General features: G+C 37.0%; 1 protein-coding gene across 1 annotated transcript; it reads right to left on the reverse strand.

Moving 5' to 3' along the window:
• Positions 1–1,416: 1,416 nt before the first annotated feature.
• Positions 1,417–18,770, reverse strand: laynb (layilin b). Its single transcript, XM_053507287.1, has 6 exons — positions 18,575–18,770; positions 15,832–16,132; positions 11,294–11,436; positions 11,115–11,162; positions 5,390–5,507; positions 1,417–2,731 (listed from the first exon to the last, which is right to left on the reverse strand). The coding sequence occupies exons 1-6, from the start codon at positions 18,648–18,650 to the stop codon at positions 2,452–2,454; spliced, it is 966 nt and encodes a 321-aa protein (XP_053363262.1). The 5' UTR covers positions 18,651–18,770; the 3' UTR covers positions 1,417–2,451.
• Positions 18,771–19,245: the final 475 nt, after the last annotated feature.

Genomic DNA, 19,245 nt, shown 5'->3' on the forward strand with positions numbered 1-19,245 from the left:
AGGGGCGGGGCTTTGAAGCGCTTCCACACTTCAGTGCCAAACTCGTCGCCCTGGCGACCAGAGCCACCGCTTACGTCAAGCGGTGCAAAAAAAAAAAAGTTTGCGTTCTAGTTGGAGAGCAGTGGAGTAATGTAATGTCGGACACGACTTCGATCAGCTTTCACCAGCTGCAAGCTGCAGATTTTGGATTAAGATACAGTTTGCACTAAAGGAACTCACAGCTCGTTTGCAATATTTAACATCGAACCTAATCCCACTGAGTACACTGTTCTACCCAGCCTGCATGTGACTCAAAGTCCCTCCCAGGACACTCAATCAACATCATAGTGACAGAGTATGCATATGCACTTTATAAGCACAGCCTGATAAACTCATGGCATGCATTAAAGCAAAAAAAATTAAAATAAAAAAAATCCCTCCAGCACACTGAACATTACCCACAATGCCACCTGACTACCTGCTTCTAGTAATGCTAGTGCAATTCAGCCTTTGCTTCATTTCTGCCCAAGATTGATGCAGCAGAGCTTTAATTCTTTTGTTCTCAGAACTCTCCTAATCTGTGAAAAGTGATCAAGCTTCAAATTTAATAACCATTTATATCATCATCAAACAGTATGGGGATACACCATCGCCTTGTACCTCTGTGGTTCGGGTTCGACTCCTGCTTCAGGTCTGTGTGCATGAAGTTTGCATGGTGAGGCATGGGTGCTCAGTGGATATTACTGTTGCCTTGCACCTCTTTTATGTCTGTATGTGTGGCATCAAATAATAAAATTATAAGCACTATTGAAAATAAATGCATGATCAGTATGCCTTATATTTGAGTAGAATATTCCTCAGATTTTTCAAGCATTCCAGGGGAACATATATCAAACTTTAAAAACAAGTTTGATCATGTTGTTACTGTATAGATACTGTATAGATCTCAGCAGTTGGGTCTGAAGCTGTACTGCAAACATTAGTACAATGACATCTTAAGTTGCATGCTACCATACTGAATAGTAGACAGGGGCCAGGGGTAGCTCAGTGGTTAAGGCATTGGACTACGGTTTCGGAAGATCCCAGGTTCAAACCCCATAACCACCAAGTTGCCATTGGTGGGCCCTTGAGCAAGGCCCTTAACCCTCAACGGCTCAGATGTGTAATGAGATAAAAATGTAAGTCGCTCTGGATAAGAGCGTCTGCCAAATGTCTAAATGTAAATGTAGACAGAATAATAGCTGGCAGTATAATAATTGACAGTATAGTGTTGAACATTGTGTGTTTGGCATGCACCTTTCAGAGAGGGTATGTCTACTACAACAATCTCATTACCCTCTAACTAGGCATGCACGTTCAAACTGGCATTATTAAACAGGGACATCTGCTGGCAAGGCTCATTATTACAATGCTACTAAGGCCTCATAGTTCACCGGCTCCATGTCTTTATTTTATTTAGTACCTTTTAACAGTATTTTACAAAATGCAACATCAGTTTTTATAACAGACAATAGAAGTATGTTTAACATGGCAAAATACCAAATACTGCACCAATAACCTGTTAATTAGCCAGTAATACAATGCTATGATGGGATTCAACACATCTGCTTTATATTATATAAATGTTAGCCTTAAACATTATAAGGAAAAGAGTTATGTGTATAAGTTCATCATTAAAAGCTTGCCATACTGTATGTTTAATCCTAGCGAGGTGCAAAATGTTGCAAACATATTGAAAAAATGCTGTCTTGGTAAACACTTACTGTAAAAACTGTCTAAAAAGAATGATAACTCAAATAACAGCATACCATACAATCAACATTTATGAGAAATTTCAGGAGGAAAATATCAGTTAGTGTAACAGGTATTAAACATAACCAACAGAATACATTTTTACATATGCACAAACCCCGAAATAGGAAATCCTTTTCTTATTTGTTATGAAAACGAGTATGGAAAGATTTTTTGGATATTTCATTCAGTATAATATTAAGCACAACAGGAAAAGAATGAAACACTGACAGTATTATGCTTCTGCAAACAGGATTTTTAAGTCACCTTAAATTTTCCATGCTAAGCAAAACTGCCATTATTTTACCTTTGACCTGGTGTGCCATTACATAATCAGCCTGAAAAACAAAGTAGATCTCAATGTTAGAGACAGGACAGGACGTTGTTCAGATGGGCAGAAAGGTCAGAGCATTATTGTGGCAGTTCCGGTATGCACTTTCTTCTTCCTGGATACCGGCTTTCACAAAGGAAGTAGATTTGAGGTGATGACACCTTTGTATGGTTCTTTGTACTGCCCTTTTCAGGGAAGTGGGCCTACTAATCACCTTGTTGACGAGCATTTACAGGATCCCATGTTCCTCGCAATGGGTTACTATTGCATTAAAATCCTGAAGACGTTGAGATGAATTTGAGCCTGGTGGGTTAAAAGTCATTCAGTTTTAGTCCCATCACTGGACAGGTTCAGTATCCATAAATGTCATTATCCACCCATCCTGCTTCCACGGTAGCTGGAGTGCGACAGGTCTCGTAGATGTCGTTGGTGACAAACCCAGCTGTATTACTGGGAACGTTCTCATAGTCTGTTGAACCAAACGTTCTGTTGATTTCTGAGCTCATGTATTCCAGCTGGGCCCTATTCTGACTAGGACCATCCTTGGAGGCTGGGCTACTGCTGTTTTTCAGGGCACTACCAGACACCCATTGACCAGGCACATCATAGATGTCATTTTGTTCCTTTCTCCTTAAAAAATAAAAATAAATAAATAATTATAAATTTCATATGTAAATATATATGATTGATTTACAGGGGATTTCAACACATCAAGCAGAACTGGGGGAAGATACCTAGACATATGGTATCATCTGACAGACGAATTGACCTCATCCAGGTTACTTCATTTGAGCAAGAAATAAAAAGTTACTTATTTACATACTTACATACTACAAAATAATTTTTTTGTATATTTACATGTATATTTAAAGATATGTTTAGCCAGCTAGCTAACTTAACCATCTTATCTTTAAAATGGGGGTTAATGGCTCAGAGTGTTGAGGTTCTGAGTTACCGATTGGAAGGTTAGTGGTTCAAGCCCCAGCTTTTCGCCAGGTTGCCGCTGTTGGGCTCTTGTACAAAGCCCTTAATCTGTCTGCTTCAGGGGTGCCATATAATGGCTGACCCTGTGCTCTGACCCCAGTCTACTAACAAAGCTAGGACTTTCAAGATTCAAAGAACTTTATTAATCCCAGAGTAAAATTGCTTACAGTATATACGAGGAATAAAGAATTTCATTGTGCAGTAATGTATATGTGGCAGCACGGTGTAGTGGTTAGCACTGTCACCTTGCACCTCCAGGGTCCGGGTTCGATTCCCGGCCAGGCTTGATTCCCGGCTCTATGAGCATGGAGTTTGCATGTTCTCCCCGTGTTTGGTAAGTTGCCTCGGGGGACTCCGGTTTCCTCCCAAAGATATTTAGATCAGGCCGTAAAGAGTGAATGTGTGTGTGCCCTGAGATGGATTGGCGCCCTGCAGGGTGTACCCCGCCTAGTGCCCTAAGTCTCCTGGGATAGGTTCCAGGTTCCCGCAAGCCTGAATACTGGATAAAGCGGTATAGACGATGAGTGAGTGATTAATGTATATGTGACAAATGAAGGCTAAACTTCAATTCATACTGCTAATTTAAATAATAATAATTTTAATTTTATAATTTTACATCTTTCCTGGGGAATACAAGAGCACTCCAGCATCAAGTTAGCCTTTAGCTATGAACATTACCATTCTTACTAGCTAGCATACACAGTGCTGTTCACTTCAGTTTATTAGCTCTGAGGATTTGCAGCGTGTGTTTTTTCCCTCTTCTCTTGGTAAGCATGACTTACCTCTCTTCCTCCCTAGTGGATTAGTTTCCTCCCTCGGGATTATTTCTTCTGAGTATTCCACATCCGCCCTCATCTACAGTAGCTGTCTAGCAGGGCTATGCCACTAGAGGACTTGGAAATAATTTTCCCTCACTATGCAATGAGGTGTTCACATCTCATTGAAAAGGAAAGTTTTATGCTGCAGCATACAAAGACATTTTATACAATTTCATCTTTGTAGCGAAATTTTGGGTGAACCCCTACCTTTGGCCATATTGTGTACCTCTGGAGTGATATGGGAAAGTTAAATATTGGAATAATGCCTAATGTTATATGACTCAACCATGACTATTACTTGTAGTTTCTGGTATCTCAATCAGAAAAGGTTCTACATCCTGACACTACCTTACTTAGTAGTGTTAAAATGATGACTTTTGATCACCTTTTCAAAGGAAGGTTTACTCAGGGAATGGACCCTGGATGGGACACCAGCCCAGCACAGGGTGGGCTCCAAATCCCCAAAACAGAGCTTGTTTTGGTCTCAGTAAGATGTATCCAGCTTCTAGTTTGCTGGAGATGCAAGCAACTAGGTCAATGGTTTCCACTACTGTTACCACTCGCTAGTACCCAATATGGACGCTCCAACTTGTCAACTTGTAAGGCTTCTCAAGAAACGTTTTTTTATTTTTTTTTATTTAATCAGTATTTGCACAGTGCATTGTCATGCTGGAACATGTTCACGTCCCTTCTCTCCAGTAGGAGAGAAAGTGTAATGCTATAGCATACAAATACATTGTATACAATTCTAAGATACAAACTTAAATCAAAATTTGGGGGATCCTGTACACCTGGATGTGATTGTCTATGTGTGGTCCACATACTGTATCTTTGGTCATATTGTGCACTACTGGGGTAATATTGTTGTTAAATAAGACATTTATGCATAATGTCATATGACTCAACCTTGCCCCCTATCAGTTGGTGGTGATTACAGGGTTCCATGAAGCCGAGCTTGCAGAGTGTTGCCTGTAGTCCCTGGTATTACTGATCCCATTCTACAAGACTCTTCTCCTCCTCATGGTCACTATGTACTATCTCCAAGTTGTACATCCTGACATTACCCCACCCAGTAGTGTTCAAATGATGACTTCTGATCACCTTTCCAGGGAAAAATCGTACTGTATTTACTGTATGATGCATACTTCACTACCCAACTGTGTTGAAAGATGTCATGATGCATGCGCTACATTGGAGTTTCCCAAACATGCAGTGCATGAGTGGATATTGTGTTAGCTACCTAACAAGCAAACCTCTTTAAACACAAGCATGAATCTACCCTGAATCAGAAATGTTTGTTTTAAGAGTCCATCTGCTCAAAGTTATACCCACAGAACTGCAATCAGCAGACAGAACCTTATTGTTTGGATGAGCGAAACAGCTTGAAACTTACTCCAGTCTACAGTACGTGACTTTCAGCCAGTAGCCACTTAGTATACGAGCAGTTGCAGGAGTTATCTTGTTTGTTTATGATGTTTTTACTTACTTCCTAGTCATGACTCTATAACATAAGACCCCAGAGCCCAACAGTATAATCAGAAGCAGTGCAGGTACGGTAGCCAGGAGGATGTAGGAAACATTGATGGTTTCATCTGAAAAAGAAACTGAGAAAAGAATTGCATCAGTCATACAAAGCTGTTTTTACTTATTTCAGGCCAAAACAAAAGCTATAATAAAGTGTTCAAATGAGGTTCCTGATGAATCAGAAAATCCTGTGTTTATCTTTATATCATTTAATGTGACAGGAAGTTGTCTGAGAGTTACTGCTGATGTATGTGAAGAGAAATTGTCTATTTAATTCACGCAAAGCCTGAATAGTGTACAACTCCACTTACAGTTACAATCACATGGAAACATTTCAAATTTTTAGTTCCCATCCCATATGCTCTGTCAGCTTGTTTTGTAGTTACCGTCCACATTTTTTTTTTTTTAGGAACACGTGTACATGTGCACATTCCCAGAGTTATCTAATCAGTCAATCATGAGGCAGCAGCGCAATGGAAAAAAAAATACAGTATATACAGGTCAAGTGCTTCAGACAATCAAGCATTAGAATGAAGTTATAGAAACATGATCTCTATACACATGATCACTAATATACAATATTGTCAGTGTGTCAGTGTGTATAAAATCTATATGTGTATATGTATGCATGTGGGGGTGTGAGAGAAATGAGTCGGTCTTACCGGTTTTAATGAATCAGTCTGTAAGCACGATGATAAAAACAAAGGCTGTCCTGTAAAGCTCCCCTAATGGTGAATAATCCTAATTTTTGGAAAATCCTCAACCAGAGTTCACAGTCCAAGTGGAAAACAGAGGAAAACAGCCCTGAGACAAAATGGTGTCTGAGGTTCCCCTCACAAATTGAAGGCGCAGAGACAACACTGTTACATATATTTCACGTGTGAGATATATTTCCTTAGGTGTGGTTATGGTTTTTAGCCTCATGATGGCACTGTGGTGAAAGGGGACATATTTAGTCAAGTGGATTGATATCCTTTACATTGTATATCCGTGCGAGAGGTGCTTAAGACTCAATCTGTCGGACTTAAGAACAAATCGGACTTGCAAACGTGCTTTTGTTCGTAAGTTGGAGCTTACTTGTATTCAAGAAACTGCTGATCTCCTGGGATTTATATTTACCACTTTGTGTCCTAGGAGTTTATACAGAATAATTTGAAATTGAGACCACCTGAAAGACAGTCCTGTAGGTGAAAATTGTGTTTTGATAAGAAAGGTCAAAGGAAAATGGCCTGTCTTTAACAATCTGTTTTCAACGGCCCAGTTTGGGTCAGTCTGTGCTCACGATAGACTTAGATTCTTGCACTGACAATGTGACGTGGTCTCCTGCTGTTGTAGCCCATCGATCTCAAGGTTTAATGGGTTATGCATTTTGAGATGCTTTTCTGCTCACCATGGTTGTAAAAAAATGCAGAGTTTTAGTTATATTTGTGTTACATTATTAAAGCTATGTTATAATAATAACTTGAATAATTGCTTGATACGTCCTCTGCACTTCTACATGCTTACCGGCCGCCCCGAGCCAGGATACTTGCACACATACTTAATGTGTCTGAAGTTTTCTCTAGTTAATGCATAGGACAGACAAAGGATTTTTTTTTTTTTACGGCACATGGCTTGTGTCTTCCTGTGTCACGTACATCAGTTACAAAGGTAAAAAGGTAATTAGTTGTAATGTTCCAGGTTGAACAAAGAGAGTTAGTCATTGACAGTCAATAGAAAGCAGTTTAGCGTATTACTATTAGACAAAAGCATTCTAACAAGCCAAAGGAAGTGTTACCATATCAGGAAGCACAACGAGGGGGATGTTTTATCGACATATGACATAGGTCAAAGTAAGATGTAAGAGACAGAGACATGGGAAAGATCACAAAATGTCAGAAAACCCTACAAGTTATTATAGACTTCCTGTTAACCTAGACCACACATTTTCCTTTGATCTGTCTCATCAGCAAGGTGTTTCTGCCTGCTGATCTTCTGTGCACAGGATGCTTTTTTTCTTCTTCTCAAATTCCCACAAGATCATAAGACCATCTGGCACTAACAATCACATCAGGAATAAATTTAAAGGAATGATCTATTTCCCCATACCGATCTATGATTTGAACATTAACTAAAGTTTATGACCTGTATCCGCATGATTTTATGCATCGTGATGCTGCCACATGATTGGCTGCCTGTTCAGCTGCATATATAAGTAAGTGTAAAATGAGTGTATAGTATATCTGTTGTAGCGTTAACATATACACTTATTATAGTTAATATGATAATATATGAGGCGCTGTCAAAATAGGTCAACGCTGGCTTAATTATTCAAGCAAAATGTTCTTCACGTAAATGATTGCGCCATTGCTTTAGCAACTGTGCCGTCGATGACAGATACATTAGTACAAAGATAAGCCTGAACATGTGAAAGCAAACATGCTTCAGGTACAACAACAGAAGCTATGATGGATGAGGTTTGTTATTCTTATCTAATGTTTGCAAGCAATTTCATTCATTTATAAGGGTCACAATGTTTTCCTGACCGCAGCACAAATTTCCCTGAACATTCTACTGTACGATCAATTATATTGCTTGGTACTTTGGTCCTGCCCACTACTGATGGTTTTATTAGTTATTATGCTTTTTATCATGCTTGGAAAAAATATTGAGATATGATATGCAAGTAAAAAGACACAAAAAAAAGCATCTCAAAATCTTAAAAGTGTACAAATACTAGTCAAGAAAGTGTACTTTTTAATATACTCAAGTTTAAAAAAAAATGTCACATGAAAAGTAAGTAAGTCTATTTTTAACAAAGTACAGTGTACACAACACCATTATCTTTATAATAGACTTTGTAAAGTTCCTGTTTATATGCATAACTACCACAACATTGTTTAAAAATTGTTCATAAATAAATTATTCATAAATAAATTGTATTGTAAATAATCATGTTACTCATTCACTAAACTGCTTATCTTATTCAGGGTCCCAGAGGGCTTGGAGCCAACCAATTCTACAGAACTTAGGGCACAACGTGGGGTACTGTACACTCTGGACATGGCACAAGCACACACACACACACACACACACACACACACACACACAAATAAACACCCACACACAAATAAACACGCACGCACACACACACACACACACACACACACACACAAACACACACACACACAAATACACACAAACACACACACACACACACACACACAAATACACACAAATACACACAAACACACACGCACACACACACACACACACACTCACATACTACAGGCAATTTGAAAATGGCAATTAGCCTAATGTCTTTGAACTGTGCGGGAAACCATCAAGTATATGGAGAACATGCAAACAGATACAAAGGCAAAAAGATTCAATCCCTGGACCCTGGAGGTGGGGGGGGGGGGGGGGGGGGTACACCACCACGGCATTGTGCTGCCTCATCAATACTTGAGTACAGTAACAAGGAAAAGTTACACTAAATGAATTTTAAATATTTACAGTAAGTGAAAGGACAGACTGGTGTAAAGCTTGTTACAGTTTTTTACAGACGCTAGGACACATTTCTTAGTACTTAGGTCACTTTTGCAAAACTCTTTACACAGTGAGCACAACAGAAGTCTATGTGGGCTAAACTGAGAATCAATTATCATTGTTTTGGCACAAAATGCATTTAATGACTACATCTCTCAAACTTCATGAACTCTTTTCTCACTCAGACACAACAACTGCCAAACATCTTTGTACGTACAGGACACTTTGCATGTGCTTACATACTGTTTTCAAAACTGTTAAACTTATGTTCAAAACAATAAGATAATGCAAAACTGAATAAGACAGCAAAATTCAACGGCAATATTTTATTGAAACATATTTTAAATCTAAAAATGCAGTTAAACCAGCCACAGCTGATTCTTATTCTTGATGAACATCTACACAGGTGTTACGCTTTCAATTTCATTACAAACGGAGACTGCTGAATAGGTTTGTATTGTGATGTAAACATGGACCCAGCCAAAAATAGAGAAGTGGCTGAAAGAGGAAGAAGAGTGGCTGGAAGGGGGCGAGGAATACGTATGCGTGGTGGAAGAAGAATACTGTAAGAGGAAGATCAAAAGCTGTAGTCTCAGATGAGACCAGAGCTACTGTAATTGATCATGTAGTAAATCCTGGTCTCTCAATGAGAGAGGCTGGTCAGAGAGTGCAGCCAAATCTGCAATGCTCTACAGTGGCGTATGTTGTTAGAGTTTTCCGGCAAACCAACAGGTAACTTGTATTCTGCATGGGGCATTTGACTCAGTTGCACATTACAGAAGTAAAAAAACTTTTGTGTAATTGTTTTTGCATTTCTGCTTAGGACTCAACGTTACCTCACACAGGGGGGAAGGGATAAGAATTTTGGAATTACTTAGTGCAAAAAAAAATAAAATAAAATAAACAAGATAAAATTTTTAGGTCATCTGTGGGTGACAAAGTGTGTTTGTCGACTGTCGACCTTTGCTAGTGTTCGGGAAGAATGAGTTTATTTGAGACCTGAATAAAGTGTGTTGCTAGTTTTAGTGCATTTTGACTGTGAAATGAACTGCTTTGCCAAGCTGAAGGTCAGTTAGGAGAATTGTGTGAAGAGTTTTGCAAAAGTGACCTAAGTATTGAGAAATGTGTCCTACCGTCTGTAAAAGACTGTAATGACCATTATTCTCTATTCAACCTCTGTGACACCAAGTTACCAGAAGAAACTCGTATTCTCCAGCATGCTCAGTAAAACCTAACAGCTATTTTACTTATAGTACTGTGCAAAAGTCTTGGGCACATTCAAAAATATGGCATAGGCAAAAAATGCTTTTGAAAACATTTCTGCATAAAAGAAACTTCTATAAAGAGCAATAAAGAGTAATAAAAAACCTTTCTATGTTTTTTGTTTCCATCTGAAAACTGGTCTATCTAGCCATGCATATAATCTCCTGTAATGTTATTTACTTATTATTTTTTAGGTTATATATGGAAATATTAAATGATTTTGCACATAATTATGCAGACATGATAAACATATATAACAATATTGGTGTATATATATATATATATATATATATATACTGTACTGTATATAACACATATATACACCATAGCTCTATTAACTACTGCATCTTCTGTTTGCATAACACATTGTTATTTATTGCCACCTACAGTATGCACTTTAGAACTGCATTCTATTGGCTCTGCACATATGTATCTGTACAGTAGGTAAGATAAAAGATTAGGAAGTCTGCTCTAAAAGTCGAATATGTCATCATGTATTGATCTTTTGATTTTAAACGCAATTGCCTTAAGGGTATACCAGAAATAAAAAAGGAGTAAACTTTCAAAGGAGACTGTATGACTGTATGTACATATTATGTATTCATTATTTGTGTAGTAATGGCTTCTGAATGAAGTTATTATAGTACATAATATTTATGATATGAGGGATATATGTTTATAGTATGTTTGTAGTAGTGACAACATACGGATCTTTTTTTTTTTTCTGAGCACTTTTTTCCTCTAATAGACATCCTTATGCATACTGATGTACTGATGTACTGAAGGGGGCAGAATAGTCCAAAAAACAAACAAACACTAAGATGCTGTTATGGTACGCTGATTACAATTACAGAAAAACACGTGGAACATTCAAACTGATTCATGACTGTTTTTACCTGATCGAGCAGTAGAATTTCCAACAGGAGTGGGGACAACAGAGATTTCTAAAAATATAAGAAAAGGATAAAGAATATTTTACACATATTTTTCTCATATTTTAACACTCTAAGCAAAACAAACAAACAAAAACTCAGCAGTTATATAATAAATAAAATCTGTGTAACATGTAATATACCTTCTGCATATTTGCATATGAAGTTATTTTTGCTGTTGCATCCGATTTCACTCCACTTGAACAGAGAAGCAGGAGCTCTGGGTTTGTAGTATAGGACCACACACTGGCCAGTACCACAGGAGGGCGTATTCAATTGCCAGTTCCTGCAACAGACAACATACTGTAGCACAGATACTGAATAACTGCTGCTATTTTAGGAGGTGAGATCTGAGATAATTCCACCAGCGAGAGTATCTTCAAATCAAGTTTCCTTTGTGCACTTACTCAGTACTCTAGCACACACTGGGATTCTTGGTGGGTGGGCCAGCAATCTGAAACTTCAATCTCTAAAAGGTCCCTAAAGTTACTGTGGTATAGGAAGTGCTTATACTGTACTTATTACTGTATATTGTTACAAATCACAAACTCACATTTAGTGTCCCATCTAAATATAATATAATATAATATAATATAATATGATATAATATAATATAATATAATATAATATAATATAATATAATATAATATAATATAATATAATAGCAAAAAATGGTTGATTTTGCTATACTGTACAAAGAATACACTTGGGATTAGGATAAAAAAATAAGAGGAGATGGATCAAAATTGAAGTTTGTATAAAAGTAAGTGCTGATACTTACATCTAGATGTTTTAAACCATTTTGAACACCTTTGAACACCACTTTGTCACGTTTATTTGAATTAATTCATTTTTCAAATAACCCAAAATATTGGAACATTGAGACAAATCCATTCAATTCAATTCATAGCGCTTTTAACATTGCCATTCAGCTATACAAAATTAACAATTTGAAAATAATTTAGACTAATTTAAATTAGATAAAAATTATAGACTATAACTATCAGTTTGTCCCTGATGAGCAAACCAAGGCAACAATGGCAAGGAAAATCTCTTTTTTAAAGGATTTTTTTTACTGCTTAAACAGCTAATAGCATTAAACATCTACTTTTTGTTTAAGATCTATGTAGAACCAGAAGATATGAACACCTAGCCTCCATCATATTCAGCGCTGCAATGGCTAGTAAAATTTTGCATTAATAATAATAAAAAAAAAAACACACACAAAAAAACTACTATTTACCTATAAAACACCGAATGATTTTGCTCATCAGTACAAAAGTGTAAGATATTTGTTGGTATCTCATTTAAGGAAGACTACAGAAGGGGCAGAGTTTTTTCTTACAAAGTGTTCAGTATAAAGTTTCTTAGTGTTTGGAAGTTTCTTTGTGTTAAAGTATAAGCTGAAAACCTAGTGGTTTAGGTAAAGGAGCCGATCTGAGGGTCTCATTGGCATTTTCTGAGTCTCGCCCCCAGTCTCATATGTTTATTTAGGTTTTTTGACAGTGAACTGGATTGCTACCTTATATCCCAGGGTGCTCTTCTCATGTCTGTTTCCTTCTGGTTCTCCATTTCAGTTATGCGGTCACAGCTTGTCCTGCTCTGTACTCTGCACAAAATGTACTTCTACCCTAATCCCTTATTTGCATCCCTATTTATGTTTTCTCTCTCTTCTTCCCTCTCTTGCACATGCAGCACATGGCAGTTCTGAGTTACCAGAGACCCTAACTCCTTCTTCTCCTTGGACCTTCCTGATCCATACTGATGCCATACTTCTGGTTGGAGTTGTCATCATATGGCGATTATTCACTTGCTGAGGATGGACAATGAGCAGGGCTTTGAACTTTATTTGATACAAACAGTTTTGCCATGATGACTTATTGCTCTGATATACAATAATACAATGAACGGTTATGGACCCAAGTATCCATTAGTGAACAGCTGGTAACCCCAGCAAAACAAATTTTTTTTATTACATATTATTTATTTCATTTTATGCAATTGCACTTCTTTCCTTATAACTTATAATAACTTAAAATTATTTATTAATAATCACATTATTTCTGTATCACCCAAATGAGGATGGGTTCCATTATAAGTCTGGCTCCACTCAAGGGTTCTGTCTCATGTCACCTCAAGGATTCTTTCCTTGCCACTATCCCCTCCAGCTTGCTCAATATGGGGATACCAATAAAGCTATAAATATATATAAATATATTAGATTGATATAATGACTGTCACAGCTTTCCAGAAATAAACAATATTTATGGTTAAAAGTGCTATACAACTAAAATTGCACTGAATTTAACTTCAAATGCAAACCACTTATCAGAAGGGAAGGATCTGCTTAGATCCAAATCATATGAGCTCCTTGGCCAAGAATAGCAGCGGTAGTGTCATGGTCTAGGCTTGCATGGGCGCTTCTGGAACAGGATCACTGATGTTTATGATGATGTAATGCATTCTTGAAACAGAATCAATTTAAAATTCAAATGAATTCTAAAAAGAAATGAATCCGATCTCATTGTTAGGAATTACATTATGCTGCCAACACAAAGGATTTTATCAGGGAAGAAAAGTGGAACGTTTTAGACCGGATAAGTCAAGTAACCCAAACGTCATCTGATTGAGCCGGCATTTCACCTCCTACGGAGAAGACAGGAGACAGAAACCCATAAAACTGTACAACAGTATGGTGAAATCATGGAGATTTTAGCTTGATGCTATTGCAAGCTAAGGATATACAACTTAATAGTAGGTCTTCTTTACTTTAATTAAATTTTTTCCTGTCACACCTGTACCACCATGGTCCCAGGGAATAAGATCTGGTTCCCCGGATTACTGAGCCGTAGCTTTGTTTTTCCCTAGTGTCTCTACGTAGTTATATGTCTCACGGTAACACTAAATTAGTTTCACCTGAATCTCCCCCCTGTGTTTCACTATTTAAACCAGCTGAACCCGTAGCTTTCTGTCAGTTCACGGTTGTCTTCGTATATGTAAATGGTTCACCATAATACCACTTGTCTTGTTTGTTTCCTCCTCAAGACTGAGCAGTGTCTGCAGGGTCGGGGCCGGTTATGAGAAAGCCAGACCAATGTCAAGGTCAATGCTGAGAAGTACTCAGCCCTTTTGTTGAGATCTAGTCCTCTTTGTTTGTTTCTTTGATTTAAGCTATTTCCCTCCAGCTCGCCCGTCTGCAGTTTTTAGGGTTTTGCTACTACTAATGTACCTAAGGGTTTAGTAATGAATCAATAAGTGTATCAAATGAAGACCAACAAAAACATGCAAACTGTAAAGTATAATGAGTAACTCGAGTTGCAAAGCTTCAGTCTATATACAATTCCAAAATTAGTTATGTAAATGTTCAAGTAAGCTATTGCTTTGTAACACCCTTTGATTATGCTAGACTGTCCAATATGCCATAAGCTGTGTAAAAATGCGTATTAATACCAGTCTTGGGATATAAGACAATGTTATTATTAATTGTCTTAACTTCAATAACAAGTCAAAGTATAATACCTTTTTCACAATATAACCATGCAGAAAAGTTGACCTATTCATTTCAGGCTTGTGTTAACATTTTTGGGATGGAAATTTGCTTCACCAGCAGCTTGAACAGAGCTGCTTAGATCTGCCGTTTCATTAAACACTCCGAAGCCTTGTTAATGTTTTCATTGTCAACCGTGACTATCTGACCATTTTGATTCATACACATTCAAATTCCATACAAACTTAAATAATTCTTTAGATTGTGTAAAGCTGCTTTGGGACAATGCCAATTGTTAAAAGCGCTATACAAATAAAAAAATTGAATTGAATTGAAAATTGAATTGTGAGTGCAGTTCACTTTGCAGACAGCAGGGGGGTGAAAAAAGGACAAATCGCTCCTTTAAGGGCCTATGGTGCCAGCAATTTGGCTATTTTTGTTCTGGATTAGGAGCCTAAACTAATTTAAAGTAAGTGTTACGTTACACATACTTCACTGTCATATGGGAATCTACAGCACACAAAATAGCCATAATACTGAAGTCAATAAAGTTATTTCCAAAGAAAAATATTGCAAACACATTTACCCTATTGTTATAAATGACCTACATTTATTCTTTGTAAAATTGTCATGTTTACAGTGTCAAATCTTTGGCTTGCTAATATAAGGTAGAGTTATATATATTATTTAAAGCCATACAGCGGGTCGGTAGCTGAGCTTACGGACCAGGTTTTATTGCACTATACTGCCTCTTAGTGGAAGAACAGAGACTAGATCTTTTTAAAAATCTTTCAAATGCAGTTACGGTCCACAAGAAAATGTTAATATAGAACACACATTCACCTCCTAGAATGAAAAGAATTTTATATCCAAAAACACAAATATTCTGAAAGCACTAATGAAAATGCTTCTAACTGTGCTGAATCTTGCATAATAAATATAAAAAATATTGCTCACTTACTTCCTTACTTTAAAAACTTAAAAATTCTTAAAACCTTCTGTTTATCTCCAAATATAAATGAAAGATAAAATCCCTGATCCTTACTAGTGGTTTCAGACATTTGGACCCCACTGTATGTTTCACATTACTGTTCTGGATTTTGAAAACAGATTTACGCCTTCACACATATCTTCAAAGACTCTGGGTAAAAAAAAAAAAGAGAAAAAAATGAAGTGTTGTTGTGTATGTCATACCTGTAGGTGGCCTGGCTGTGGTCCAGCCAGTAATACTGGGATGAGCAATCTGCAGCTCCTGACTCTTTGTAGCCTTGTTTCCTTCGTAGTCCAATCCAGAAGTCGCCTTCAGCGCCTGGCGCGCCTCGAATAAACATCTCCATTAGCCTCTGCTCCCCTTCTGTTTCAATACTGATCAGCTCACCATCGTCTTCTCTGCATGTTCTCCTGGCCTCCTCAAAACTCACCCTGTTCCCACTGTCGTGATGGTAAGCAATCTTATAACACGGTCTCTCAGTACCCCGACGACATATGCGCTGACCTGTGTAGCAAAATGCACAATATTTAACAATATTCAACCTGCTTAATTTAATAAAAGCTTACTATGACATAAATGGCCACTGGAAAAATAACTATAAAAGAAAAAAGTAAATTGAATCAGATCCATTCCCACTGTATATAGAAAATCTCTCTTATTTATTTATTTTTTTATTTTTGTTGTTGTCCAGGACATTTTCCATGACTTATATATGAAACAGCTGTTATACATGGAAAGCCATCTTAAAATGACTCACATCTGCCAGCATTTTTAAACTCTTAAACTCAGAAAAGCAGCTCCTGAAATTCATTTTACTTGGTTGAGTCATCTTAAAGCACATTGTTTAGTAACTACTATGACTTATTCATTTTAAGATGACTCAACCAAGTTTTACTCTATATTTTGTTTATACAAGCATACACATTCTGCTCAGATACTGCAATTTCAGTTGGCCAGGACACCAATACGCTGTACAGAATCATTTACCATATTCTCTTTTAAGTGCTTGCATACTAGAATTTTTTTTTTATAAATGTCCAGGTTTTCCAGAATATGTGAGGAGCCCTAATCATGCATATATCAGAGGAAAAAAATACATGGAAAAATACAACTCAAATACATATGCATTGTAATGCAAACTGTACACTAACTCTTTTGCAGACTGCAACATGCAGGCGAAATAAAAAATTAAGTCAAAAAAAATTATTTATAGTATTATTTCCTGCAGTAATTAGATAATTGAATTGAGAATCCTGTAAATCAGAAAACCAATTTGCATTTAGAATCCTGTGCAGACCAGATCAGTCTGTTTAAATTCATATTCAGTTCCTATTGACCAAAACACAATATTTGTGCTGATTTAATTTTTTTATGTAATACATATAATACACAAAATGCATGTGCCAAAGAAGCTACTTCTGAACTTAATGCAGCATGGAACTAACTAATCCAAGAGTATTGACACTAAAATTGGTGTAAGCTTCTAGAAGCATATGACTTGATAGATAAAAACAGTTGCTTAAATAGTTTTTTTGGTAAAAGCTTAAAAAAGCCAAAAAACTGTAGTGTCTGTGACCATGTCAAATTTATGTTGTAACAACATTGCATTTTAGAATAATACGCTCTTTCAGGTCTTTTTATGAAATATCTAAATTGGTCAAGTTTCATCTAAATGACAATTAAGATCATTAAAAAGTTATGAACACTACACAAAAGAGCATGAAATTGTAATTAGCAAACCTGTTTCTTGATAACAATATAAATGTGCATGCATATTAACAAAAAAATTAAGAATGGATTTAGGAGATATATATAAATTGTTATATAAACCTATCTGAAAATGTTTCTTTTAAGGGAGACACTTCTAAGCACCAACACCATGCCTCACAGATCAGAAAAGAAAATGGGACCAAATTCAGTTCAGTTCCTGTACAGACGGGATCTGATAAACAGATCAGATGTAGAGTAGATTCCTGTACAGGTCAACTGATAACATCAGTTTAGATTCAATAATGTTTTCTGTAGAGACTGGATTGGAATCTCACATCAAATTCAGAGTGGGTTCCTATATACAGTATTTTGATCAGGATCAAAATAGTCAGACTGAATTCAGGACTGTTACAGATTAGATAAGAAAAAAGATTCAGAGTCATTTCCTGTGCAGATTGGATTCCGATTTAATCCCTGTACTGGATGGATGAGGAAATCATTTGGATCATTCAGAGCTGTCTTTTTACAGATTGGATTCGGAATGAATCCCTGTACAGATAGGATAAAATAAATCAAATAAACTTCACAATCAGTTTCCTGTAGAGCCTGGATTCAGAGGCAGTGACTCAGATAAGGGATTCAGAATCGGTTCCTATCCAGATCGGATTCGGTATCGTTGTTTATCATTTGATGATGTGCTCGAAATGCATTTATATTATTGCATGGACTGGTCCTTTATAAATATCCGTCCTATATTGTATTATTTAATTGTAAAATTAGGCGATCTAATCCTTCACATTGATTTGTGACCGGATTGTCCCACATTTCAGTCACACAAAGAAGACTGCAGTTAATAGAGTACACATGGGCACTTGGCAGGGGTTACACTATCTGCACTACACTATAGTACGCATCACAGGATATACCCTGCGTATTTAAACACGTGTCCCGACACCAGTTAAATATCCAAATAACCTGAAAGACTTCAAAGAGTTAAAAGAGTTACAAAGTTACTTATAAATAAACAACCGAAACTTTGGCTCATCCTCTTATCGTTTGATGTTGTCTTTCATCACAGCGTTAAGTGTTCTTAGAAGTTTTTAAATTGTAAAAAAAAAAAAAAAAAAAGTATATATAATCCTCGCACCCTCATATGACAGCTGTTATGACTTAAATAGGCCTCTTGACCGTTAGTTTTCCCCCCCGACACAGTCTACTACACATCCGCATACTTACTGGAGAAGCCTTTTAGTGCGCAGCCTGGATGACAACAAACAGCCAAAACAGTTCCGATCAGCTTCATGAAATCCATCTCCACATAGCTGTTTACATCAATGCTCAAGTGCACTTCGACAGCGTCCAAAAAGTCGCGCTACTAATCAAACACGCAGAAAGAGTGAAGAGAGTGAGACTGAGAGTGTGCACAAAGTCCTACAATCCTCCTCACGAACCACACTACATACTACAGTGCTACATAGTGTGCACTGCTCGAGAAGTATGCCAACTATTACACACTAGAAAACAAACTTACTCCTCTGCTGCTTTTCTGCTTCTTTCATAATACTTTCATGAGTTTTAAACGTAGATGTTATTTGACAAAATGCTGAATGAAAAAGCATACCAGGAAATTCAATCTGTGCAATATAAAGGGGAATGAGGGGGAAGAAAGGATTCATACTGTACATTATGCAGTTGAAGGAACACTGCAGCCATAACCACAACCAGATTTAAATCTGCTGTGAACATGATTTCCCAGCTGGAATACTGGGAGATCCCTGATGATGACACAAAAATGACAAGGACTACAGCTGGGAACATTATTCAGCTCCATTCCACATTCCAAACTTTTTACTGGTAATGATGGGCTTGCACACTTGTTTAAAGCATGTAGATTATTATAGTGATAG

Source organism: Clarias gariepinus, chromosome 11 (assembly GCF_024256425.1).
Source record: "Clarias gariepinus isolate MV-2021 ecotype Netherlands chromosome 11, CGAR_prim_01v2, whole genome shotgun sequence".
Taxonomy (NCBI): Eukaryota; Metazoa; Chordata; class Actinopteri; order Siluriformes; family Clariidae; genus Clarias; species Clarias gariepinus.